General features: G+C 40.6%; 1 protein-coding gene across 3 annotated transcripts in view; it reads left to right on the forward strand.

Annotated features, from left to right (window-relative positions):
- Nucleotides 1–12,308, forward strand: part of Washc3 (WASH complex subunit 3) — a 44,467-nt gene that overhangs the window by 8,495 nt on the left and 23,664 nt on the right. For 2 of the 3 annotated variants that reach the window (XR_015623894.1, NM_001106776.1), the window contains exons 3-5: nucleotides 4,051–4,116; nucleotides 6,216–6,323; nucleotides 9,295–9,405. Coding sequence is in view for 2 of the 3 variants with exons in the window: in NM_001106776.1 (NP_001100246.1) it covers nucleotides 4,051–4,116; nucleotides 6,216–6,323; nucleotides 9,295–9,405 (285 nt within the window). In the remaining variant the exon portion in view is untranslated. The remainder of the gene's footprint in view (nucleotides 1–4,050; nucleotides 4,117–6,215; nucleotides 6,324–9,294; nucleotides 9,406–12,308) is intronic. The other variant, XM_087556295.1, reaches the window with a different exon arrangement.

Raw genomic sequence — 12,308 nt, forward strand, 5'->3', positions numbered from 1 at the left:
TCAAATCATTTCTAATCTTTTTCTTCTAAAATCTTGAAATAAAAGGCAAAGGTGTTGAGAATTCTCATCTAACAAATTTATAGTGTTTATCTCTTATAGCCAAATTTTAGGCCCACACTGAACTTAACTTTCAAACAAAGTATGTCTTTCTTAAACCCTATTTTGCTTGTTGCCACATCTTTATAGTGGGGAGGCATAAGAGTTATATGCAGATTAATAAAGACATTGATTGATTCCCTTGCTGGCTTCTAGGACACTGAGCACAGCCGAGTACGCTGAGATCTACTTTAGAACATTCTGTTAGAGATGTGCCTATACATGCTCAGGGTTTTATATCACAAATTAGTGTCATCCCATTATTCACAATGGTGTTGATCAGCCTTCTCTAGGGCTGGTTTGAGAATCTCAGATGTCCAGTGTTTCAGGATTTTCTATTGTTCTGTATTACCTTTGAGAATCATTTCTTAACACCCAGCACTCCTCATATGAGTTAAATAGCTAGACTTTTTGGAGGGGTTTCTACACTTCAATGCAGTATAAAACTGCTAGTCTTTTTTTCTTTCTTTCTTGAACTTGTGTTTACATTGGCTTACCTAGCTTTATCATAGGTGGTGGTAGCCATAGCAAGGAAAAGATGACTATTCTAAATACACGTCCCCACAAAGATAATTGTATTAGTGAGGGTATTTAGATAAAAGATTATAAACTAACCTGTATTGATGTTGATGTCAAGAGTCTTTGTCTTCTGAGGCTTTGAGAGTAACAGACGAGAGTAATAAAGTGAGCTCCAAATGAAAGAACAATCCGACAAGAGGAGGAAAGAGAATTACTGCTCTGAAGTGATTGACAGCCTAGTCAGTAGGTAGATTTCCAAACAAGCCAACGTCTTCCCCCCATTAATTGCTAAGTTCTGTGTTTCTATTTTCAGACTACCCTTTGTGAATCCCAGCTTAGTACTCAGCGACAAGTTAGTTTTATATTCTATAATCATGAGGGTAATTAATACTGATTAGAAAAATAATTCCAGGTAAAGGGCATCCGCCTTAGTAAGTGTTCCAAGATCAGAAACTCTTGATTTCCAATCTGTATGCCCAGAGCTTGCCGACAGTCTGAGAGCTTGCTGTTTACTGACTCTGGGTAATGAACAAAAGTCTGCAGCCCCCACATCGACCAGCATGTCGTAGCAAACTTCTGTGAGCTCTGAACTTGAAGTGTTTGGGTCTGGGTTATTTGAATTGTATGAAATAACACTTTTTTGTTTTTCTCCTTAATGTTAGAAAAATAATCCCTACTTCATAGAGTTGGTGTAAAGACTTGAATGATATGTTGCAGATACAGTATTTCATACATAAGTGCTCAGACATTTATAATATTAAGTGTTTGAAACTATATATTTATATGGGAAGATATTAAAACCTTAAATTTGGGGAACTAGAGTGATAGCCCCATCAATAAAACGCTTGCCACGAAAGCAGGAGGTCCTGAACTTAGTTTCTCAGAGCCCAAATAAAAGTCAAGCAGGGAGGTTCACTTATAATCTGTGTCAGAGGACAGAGATCACCAGATCTCTCACCATCCGGTCTGATAGAATTGGTGAGCTCCAGGTATAGGGAGATAGATATCCTGTCCCCAAACCTCAAGTCGAGATCAATTAAGGAAGACGTCAATGTTGACCTCTGGCCTCCACCTAGACACATATGTGTGTGCCCTCTCACACATAACACGAATGTGTATATGCACATACAGGGATAAAGTATTCTATTTTGATCACATTTTTCTTTTTATATTCATTTTACTCAAACAATTGTGCTCATTTTTTACAAATGGAAGTTATCATTTTTATGAATTAATTTGTTGTAAGATTTCTTCTCTAGCAAATTATAAGACTTATTAAATTTGCCAAAATTGAATTTCCATGATTTTCAGGAATGTGGCTATAATTTGGATAGCATGACATGTTTTATAACTTGTATTTATGTTTATATAACTGCTTATTGTGAACAAATTTCAAGGTTAAAGTTAGCATTGATGCCATTAAAACTTTTAAAGTTTTATCCAAGGGATCGAGGGCTATAATCTGAGCACGAGGAAAACAGAAAGGAGAGTGCTGAGAATTTGAGGCTAGCCTGGGCTGTACTGAAAGTGCTGAGAATTTGAGGCTAGCCTGGGCTATACTGAAAGTTTGAAGGCAACCTGAACTTCCACGGTGTGACCCTTTCTCAAAAACAGAGACCAAAACCATGGCTTGTGAGTGTTTAATTTCCAGATTGCGTCTTTGGAAATGTCTAGTGATCATGTTAAAAATCAGCGCTCTGAGGCTAGAGGGATAGCTCAGTGGTCCGCATTTGGTTTCTATAGCATCTATACAAGGTGACCCACAACTGCCCTCAACTCCAGCTCTAGGAGATCTGGCGCCCTCTTCTGGCTTCCATTGGTACCTGCACTCGTGTGCTCTTAGAGACACACATAATTTAAAATAAACTTTAACAACAAAAATAAAAAAATAAAAATTGCGTACCTTGCATCAGGTATGAGAAAGGTATGAGCTAGCGTGCTAAAATGGAGCGTACAAGTTAAACAATCTTGAAGTTCTGTCTCACCATTTAGCAGTCTTGTTGATCTAAGTTATCAGAGCAACTGCTTTCTATACCCAAGAGCAGTTTCTTCTGGCACCGTGTTCTCTCACGTTGTTGCTTCACCGTCCACTGGGGCTTTCCTCGTCATCCCAAGTGTAAAGATGGGTATCATACATCTTCGTCCCAGCTTACAAAGACGAAAGAGACAAAATACAGTAATAGGTAAAATAAGAAGAAAGCAGCTTTAATTTCATTTCAGATGACAGATTCAGAGAGAGGATGTAGCCTGCCCTCCCTGCTGATTCGGGGCTGGGGTAGGAAGCTTCCCTGAGCCCCAGTTGGAGACCTGCATAGGCAACATTAACAGATCCTGTCCCAGAACACCAAAGTATCCTGTGAAGAAGCCCCAGCACTGGCCAGTGCTCAGCACGTTACTCCTAACTGTGGGCAAAACGACCGTAGAGCATCAAAGCCCTGCTCTTCATAAGGATTTTTTTATATTATCCCATGCTGTCACGGAGCCGTAAAGTAAACTGGCCAACCCTCTGGGAATGTGTGACTAAATATGATAATGATTAAAATCAAGGTATTCAATGAGTGTGTTTACGGATTATGCACTATAATGCTAACTTTTCTTTGTGAAAGTGTGCATGAGTCGTATATGCGCATGCACATGGAGTTCAGAGGTTGACAGCAGAAGTTTCCCTCCATCCCTCTGTACTGTGCTCACTGACGTGGCTATTAGCCAGCTTGCTCTGGAAATCAGCTTCTACCTCCCAAGTGCTGTGACTGTAGGTGGGCCACTGTGCCTGCCTGGCTTTTCTGTGGGTGCTGGGGATGCACACTCCCACCCGCAGACTTGAGTGCAAGTGCTTTATCCCCCGAACCTTCTGCCTAGGACCAGAGGATAACAGCATAACCGTAGAAAGTAACTAGGGCACAGTGTGTGGTGTGGTGTGTGTGAGGTGTTGATAGCAGATGATGTTGCATTTACTCTCTTTAAGTTCCCTCTGAGATGAGTAGTTCACCTCCCGTTTCACGCCCCCATCCCCCTCACTCCTCAGGCTGGAGAAGTTTGAATTTGGACTAAGCTATACTTGTTTATTTGCCTAAGTCAGAGATAGAATCTCTGAGTGATCTTCTTCTTTCTCGTTTTCTGTGGAAAAATGGATTCATTTGTGAGTAATTACTGAGCTGCCAGTACATTTCAGGTCCTGCTCTAGGTAGGCCTAGGTTGAGTTTGTATTTTGCTCTATTGGTTTATCGCTCTGATGATGAGTTTAAGAAAGCTAAGAGTTAGCATTTCTATTAGTGAACAACGTATGACATAGTCCAACACGGTAGAGTTCACATATACTTCTGTGAAGACATGAGAAATACTTAAATTACATAGTTTCTACTTTTCAAATCTTCCCTTCATTGTTCTCTTTCACCATTTTAATCAAACACTTTTTCTTATGTCTAACCTTTCTAGAAACTGGCAGACCTTTCTCTTCGGATTCAACAAATTGAAACAACTCTCAATATTTTAGATGCGAAGGTTTGTATTTCTAAATACAGGGTAAACTTTTTTGTATGGACACCATCTTTCTCAGTCATACTTAAAATGTATTTGGGGTAAAATCAATCTCACCCTGTATCTGTGGAGTGATACAGTGTTGCACATTAAAAAAAAACATAACGTAATTGCAAGGCAATGAATGGTGTTCATTATAGACATTAACTTAGCCATTTCACATGAACTCCTGGCTTGATTTCTTTGATTGTGCCACTTAAAAGTCTGATATAAACAACATGGTTACAAATTAAGCTGTTATGTGGTTCACATTATTTAATGGAAACTCAAAATTATTTGTAATGTAGCAAGTGGAATAAAACTTAAATGTTTCCAGAGTAAAATGTATTGACACTCTCTGATATTTTTATTCATATATACATATTGAAAGTTATGAAAGTATTGGAAGAATACCAGTTTAAAATCACAAATTACAGAGAAGCTGGGTACATTTGTTCATGATGGTAATCCTAGTACTCAGGAGGCTGAAGCAGGAGGATAATGAGCTTGCTGGCAGCCTGATCTATCCAGAGAGGGAGACTGACTCCTGACCCATCCAGAGAGGGAGACTGTCTCTTTTTAAAAAAAGAAAGAAAGAAAAAACAAAACAAAGCAACAAGCCGAAGGTCCCAGGTTACTTGGGGAAATAACTTGTGTTTAAAGCTTAGAGATTTTGATAACTAACGGGCACTTTCAGTTTTAGCTGGGTTTAATTTGTAATGCTATGCATGCTCTTCCTGTTCGTGAGGTAGAGGGTTTAATCCTACAGTATTTTTGTAATTGTTATCCTCCCTTCCCTGAAACCCCATAAAAGTGTACAGTGGCCATGTTTTCTAATTGATCAAAATATTTACTGAATATTTGAGTGGAAATTTTTATGCTCACATTACACTAAGGAAGTGAAGGTAGGTATGTATACTTTCTCTGCCCTCTCTGGACTTCAGCAAGTATGTCTGTTGCCTTATCACATTTCTCTGGCATAGAAATTTAGAGCACCTGGCCTTGAACATGCTGGGGACATTGTGTCAGTCACAACTATACCCACTTGTGACTTTGGGGCCACTGCCACTTTGCTAAGCACTGTCGTCAGTCAGCACTTCACAATGACTTTTGCTGCCCGAGATCCTATCATCGGGGAGTTCTTTCTTATGCCCTTTCTCATGACTGAACCTTATTTAACAGTTGGGAATGTTAAGGTGCTGCCATCCAAGGACACAAGTTAATGTTTCTGTGTGGGCCAGCTAACCTTAGCATTTCCCTGGCCATAGTACAGTGTCCACAGTCAGCCAAACAGCTGACAAACACGTGTCGTGTAGCACCAGGACAAAAGCAGGGAGAGTTTTTATAACACTAACCCAAATGCTTATCTTTTTTGTTTTGAATGTTTACCATTTAAGTCCGAAATGTTGACAATATGTCCATTTGTTGTGTATGAAGAGAACATATTTAGGTAATATTCAAGGATAAATGTTTAAAGAGAGAAAAACAAGTTATATCATATGTTAAAATGTAAAGACACTTCTCGTACAATTAAAGCTTAAAATTGGCTAGGGAGGTGACTCAGTTGGTGAAGTACCTGAGAGACTGAGTTCAGACTGGAGAAGGGAGGACCCAGCAAACGCAGCCAACAAGGAGCTACACACACAGACACACATGCAAGAGAATGGTGTGCCACAGAGTACTTTTCATTAGCAAGGTGTTTTTAATAAAAATATTCAGAATAGTTTTATAAGGAAAATGTTCTCATCCCCTATACAGGTAACAAAAGTGGGAAGGTGAGCCTGTGACCCACATATTAGCACTTTAGTACCCTTCGGCAGTCAGAATCCAAAGCCCATGTTTTCAATCCTCTGGAGTCTGTAGGCTGAGCAATACTTTGTAGGGAAAGACGAGTTATCAAATAAATTAAACTTTGGTGGGGGGGGCTCTCCCAAAGAACAGTGAATGTTTTTCACTTTTAACATACGGCATGGGAAGTAGGATGAACGTTCTGAACCTATACAGTTTTGTAGATTTAAGGGAGCTAAGAATCCACAGTTCAAAAGTTTTGTTTGCATATGCCAACACTAATTCACGTTTCTCAGCTGTCATCTATCCCAGGCCTAGAGGATGTCACAGTTGACATGTCTCCTTTAAGTGTCACTGCTGTCACAAATGGATCACATTCTGAAACCACTGCTGAGCAACTGCAGGTAAGCATCCGAGTTACAAGACTGCAGGACATCAAGGTTGAACAGGAGCCGACACTAAAGACATGTAAAATGTTGTAGTCAAATCATGAAACTTTAAGCTACAAAGTGCACACACACACACACACACACACACACACACACACACACACACATCAGACCAAAATTAACAAGACCCAAAGTCTATATATTTCAATGAACTGAAAAACATGTAGATTTTGAGGTTGACTTGTTTGAATCTGCATTCTACATCATGATAAGAGTCACTAAATAGTCAGCTTTTATGCCATATATTTTTTATGCTTCAGTACATTTAAGTTTTTTACTATTTATTTTAAAGTCTCCATTGTATATACATCTCAGTGAGGTACTAAAATATGAAACAAATTAACCACCAAAGTGGTGAGCCACTAGAACAGTATCAGCAAAGTCGTCACCCTGTGTAGGTACATTTTCCGTTTGTACCTGGATGTACTCACACATTGTGACTCCTCAGAAGAACCCTCCGGCCCTGGTAGTTGTTCTTCTGCGCCTGATTCCCCATCTCGGGATTCACCTAGGCAACCTTGAGAGTATTTCAGAAAAAAAGAGTTTGCATCTCTAGTAAACAAACGTGAACTCCGTCATTAGTCCTTAAACAGTGCAACTGTTTCCACTGTCATAGACACCATAAGTAATCTAGAGTAAGCTAAACTCAGACCAAGGCCACTTCAGATAGGAGATTCTAGCAGATTTCAGTATTGGGGTCTGGAACCGGACCCCTGCAGATCTCAAAATACCTATTACTGTTAATCATACCTGAACTTCTTAATTGGCTTTGCAGATTCAGAATCATCTTTTGTATGTCTGACAGTTTTAAGTTGTAAATTAGTTTGTTTAGACTATCTGGAAGTTCCTGTGGCCTTCCTGATTTATCCAGTTGTGCTGATCAGCCTAATAAAAACACACCTAAGGCATGTTAACATTCAGATTGGCTCCTCTTGTTTTCTTCGGCGACATTACCTAGTGTAGTTTTAGATAAAGTATTTTGGAGCCAGGTGGTGCAGTCCTAGCACTTGGGAGGCAGAGGCAGGTGGATCTCTGTTAGTTTAAGGCCAGCCTGGGCTGAGTAAGTTCAAGGACAGCCAAGGCTATGAAAAGAAACCCATTCTCAAAAAGCCAGTGCGTATGTTTATATATGTAGTAGATAGAATACTTTGAAGGAACTAAATACTGCTTTATGAAGATTTTCATGGTTATGAGTCAAGTCAGCTATGCACGTTTGATATACATGCATGCATAGCCCTGGCCCGAGGGAGGTGAGTGCGGGAGAATCAGGAGTTCAAGGTCATCCCTGGCTAGATAGTGAATTAGAGGTCAATCTACAAGAAATCTTTGCCTCAACACAACACAATAACAAAACCACCCATTTATCACTCCTTCTGAACTGTGAGTCACAGCCCTGAGCTGTGCATTCTGATTCATACAACTTTACTCTCATGACTCAGATGCTGTCTTCGTTTGCCATAGAATATCCAGTTGTACAGATTGAGATCAATTGGAGACTGAAATGAAGGGCAGTTGAGAGAAGGGATTATGATGCCTAATGGACCGTTCACATAGGAACGCATGCCGGCGTGTAATTAAACCCTGCCAGGCACAGAGTAGCAGCTGGAAGCTGACGACTGCTAGACCCGACGGAGCTCTCACTCGCTCTGCGGAGCTTGGACGAGCCACGCATAGACGTTTAGAAATGCACCTGGATCTATCTCTCTTATGTTCATGGGTGATGATGTCTCAGACTTCTGTGTTAACTGTTTGCAGATGAATATTTACACTCACGTATTTTCACTCTCCTTTGTAACACTTAACAATATTACCTAGCATAAGAACCTAAAGAATTTGTGTTTGTTTTATTGCTACAGAATTCTGTTTTCTTTTTTAAGATTTGGCTTACATATACATTTTGTTAGAAAAATTCAATATACAAACATAACTTAGATTCATATTCTCAGTACTACAGGTTTTTTGTTTTGGTTTGTTTTGTGAGACAGGATTTCTCACTGTGTAGCCCTGGCTGTGCTGGAACTTGCTCTGTAGACCAGGCTGGCCTTGAACTCAGAGATCCACTGGCATCTGCCTCTCGAGTACTGGAGTTAAAGGAGAGTGCCACTGTGCTCTGATGGGACTGCAGATTTTTAAAATATTAATTTGTCTACATCTTAGCATAGATATATTGACATGAACTAATGGCATCTGTGGAAGAAACTCCTTGTGACAGTTGTGCCAATGCCGAGTGAGGGTGACAGAAGCCAGCTTATTCTAGTGTTCAGATTGGCACAGAAGCCGAGTGCTGTGGTATTGTGTGCTGTATGAATCTGCACTTCGCACTTAAGCTAGGGCAGGGCGTCCCTGTGCTCGGGTGACTGCGCAGTGCTGTGCAGTGTCAGGAGGACCATTATTTAAAATCGCCACCGACTCTAGTATTGAGTGTTTTGGCCACTCTGCTGACTTTATTACCACTGATAAGCACTCTTCAACACAAAATGTACATGAGCAGACAACCTTGTTATCTCCAAGCAATCTCTGAGCACTGCTTTCTAGAAACTTAGAATCAGCATACCCATTTAAAATATAATGGTTTAATAAATGGGGGACAGTAGGGTGGCTGGCAGATACCTAGAAAAGTAATTCACTTCCATCAGTTGAGCAGTTGACATGTTTTGCTACTTTCCTGGCGTATCCACCTATCATGTTTCATAGAAATACATTTGCATCCCAGGGAACAATCTGTTATTGATAGTGTTAAGTTTAGGTTATAAGTATAGATACTTGGGAATATATATCACATAATTAAATGAATGGTATTTAAATATGAAAGTATAATTTTTGAGTAATTAGTGCCTCATAATTTTAAAAATAATCGTTGCTTTTTAAGTAGCATGACAGACCCTTTCTGTGAACTGTCTAGAGATTTACATAAAACTCTCTACAGCAGAACAGCACGCAAGACTCCGGAGTACAACAAGGTGAAGCGCCATCAGAAAATGTCCTAACTGTAGCCAAGGACCCACGATATGCCAGATACCTCAAGATGGTTCAAGTGGTAAGCTAATTCTGTCTGTCTTTTCCATCTAGCCTGGGGATTTCACTGGAGCTTTTCCAGTCTGAGAAAACGGCTAGCCCGAGTGGCCAAGTTTTCAAGTCTCTTGCGTCTTTCCTACTTTATTAATGTGTTCCTTAAAAGAAACCAAAAGTCCAGCCTTTCCCATTAAAGTGAACTATACTTGCAGTTGACATGGGCTAGCATAGTTAATAATGTAGATCTATGCCATTATCGTTATTGTCTTATTTGAAATCTCGGATGTATCAAGAAAAATGAAAGAGAGCTGTTTGTTTGGTAAACTGAGTTTGATTCCCATATACCAGTGAAAATATGGTTTTAAAATACATTTTATTTTGCTGTTCATCTCTCAGTAATTTGTTTATTAAAAAGAACAAAGCTCACTCGACTACATAAGATAATACCTTTAACTTTATGTTTTCCCAAGAGATTATACATGGTGTGATATGGAAATGTTTGTGGTTGTCTGTGGCAAAAGTAAATTTACTCCGTACCTGTAGAAAGCCCTATTGCACATAACTGGAAAGAGCTAGCGGAATTATTTTTCTGCTAATGAAAAGTATTAATGGAGAAAGGGAAATTAATGATTTTTTTTAACATTTGTTATCAGGCAGAAAAAGTGCTGAAGTCTAAAAATTAAACTTGTTTCACAGTCAGTGGCTGTGGATCCTTTTGGTAGAGACAGATTTGCTCTGTTTTAGACCAGGCGATCTTAGTTTGTGTCAATATAAATGCACCCCACTTCCCAATAGGTAGAATGTGGGCTTCCGTGACCCAGCTTCAGTAACATATCCAGTGGACGCCACATTGTTCTAGACCTTATCTGTCCATAAGCAAATTCCTTGAGTTTCTCTGACACCAGACTTCTTCTTAGGAACACACGAGAAACACTGACCCTCAGAAGCTGAGAAGAGTGGGACATTTCATAAAAGACCCTGGCTTTCCAGACAGTAAAGTACTTTTCGCTACCTTAAGGTGGTCTGCAGTGAAGAAATGCTCTAGGTTAGCTAGAGGTGGGCTGCTTGTGGGAATGGCAGTGAAGAGACACCATGACATAGCAGCTCTTATAAAGGCTGACTTAGAGTTCAGAAGCCTGACCCATTATTGTCATGGTGGATGGCATGCAGGAGAGCGGGCAGACATGGTGCTGGAGGAGCTGAAAGTTCTATATATTTTTGTAAAGATGTACTTATTTATTTTATGTATTTTATGTATATGACTGTAGCTGTCTTCAGACACACCAGAAGAGGACATCAGATCCCATTACAGATGGTTGTGAGCCACCATGTGGTTGCTGGGATTTGAACTCAGGACCTCTGGAAGAGTGGACAGTGCTCTTAACCACTGAGCCACCTCTCCAGCCCCAAAGTTCTATATCTTGATCCACAGACAGCAGAAGGAGACTATGTGCCACACTTGGCATGGCTTGAGCATCCTTGACCTCAAAGCCTACCCACCAGTGACACACTTCCTCCCACAAGGCCACATGTCTTAGAAGTACCAATCCCTGTGGGCCAAGCTTTTCAAACATGTATATTCTCTGGGGGCCATTGCTATTCAAACCATCACAGCAGTAAAGTGTGTTTGTCATCCCATCCATAGCCCACTGAACTCTGCGCATTCCCACACTGAAGGAACTGAACCACCTGAGGAGAGCATACAGCAGAGTAGAGGGCAAGAGGAGACAGGACAGCTCATCACCCTGGATTACAAGACCTTCTTAGATTCTTCTCCTGTCATTGATAAACTAAGAGAGTAGATGACACGGTCTCTAATGACTACAGCCAGGCATTTTCTAAAGCATGTTGTAATGTAACCATGTTCCTCCAGTTCCAGTTTTAACAGCTACTTACAGTGAGCGTATATAAGAAACACAAAAAGTGCTTATTTATAGATTAATAATTGGACTCCAGAAGTTAGTGTTGACATCGAGAGAGTCCTCCTACCTTGGTCCTATAAAGCATTTAAAACCAGCAACTTGAAAAAAAAGAAAAAAAAAAAAAAACAGCAACTTGGAGGACCAGGAGCTAATTATGCAACTCTCCATGACTATAGCTGGAGGTGAGAACGGACAGGCAGCTGCGACAGACAGACAGCACCACACCATGCTTGACAAGGCTGAGCCCTGACTCTTTAGACTGGGTCCTTTAAAGAGCTCTCATAGTCGGGGTGGTAATCACTATGCTAAAGACCATGGCCCAGAGCAACCTGGGGAGGAGAGGGTTTATTTCAGCTCACAACTCCATCGCTGAGGGAAGTCAGGGCAGGATTGAAGGCAGGAAGTGAAACAACCTATGGAGAAGGGTCTGGGGAGGAGGGTGTGTGTGTGTGTGTGTTTGTGTGTGTGTGTGTGTGTGTGTGTGTGTGTGTGTGTGTGTGTGTGTGTGTTGTGTGGTGACTGCTTATCAACTTGCTTCCCAAAGGTCACTCAGTCCGCTCTCTTATAGAACTGGGACTACATGCCCAGGGGTGGCACCACCACAGTGGGCTGGGCCTTCCACCTCCATCATTCATCAAGAAAATGTCTGACAGACTTGCTATAAGCCAATCTGATGGATGGATGTTCTCAGTTGAGAGTACTTTTCCCAGACTACCCCAGCTTTTATCACTTTGACAAAAGAATTAGCCAGCATGGGTGCTAAAGTGAGTACAAAGATTACCTGTGGCTGTTTTTCCTCAGACAGTTCCCCCTTTGACTGGCGATATTTTATATATATTACAGAATGGGAGCAGGGCAGGAAAGTTATAGAGGATCTACCTCATAGGCATCTTAAGAACTTTGACTTTGTTATGTGGTGAGAGGGCAGGTTGTATGATTTGAAAAAAATGATAAAGGACCATTACACACACACACACACACACACACACACACACACACACACAGA

This window comes from Rattus norvegicus, chromosome 7, assembly GCF_021556685.1.
Source record: "Rattus norvegicus strain SHRSP/BbbUtx chromosome 7, alternate assembly SHRSP_T2T, whole genome shotgun sequence".
NCBI lineage: Eukaryota > Metazoa > Chordata > Mammalia > Rodentia > Muridae > Rattus > Rattus norvegicus.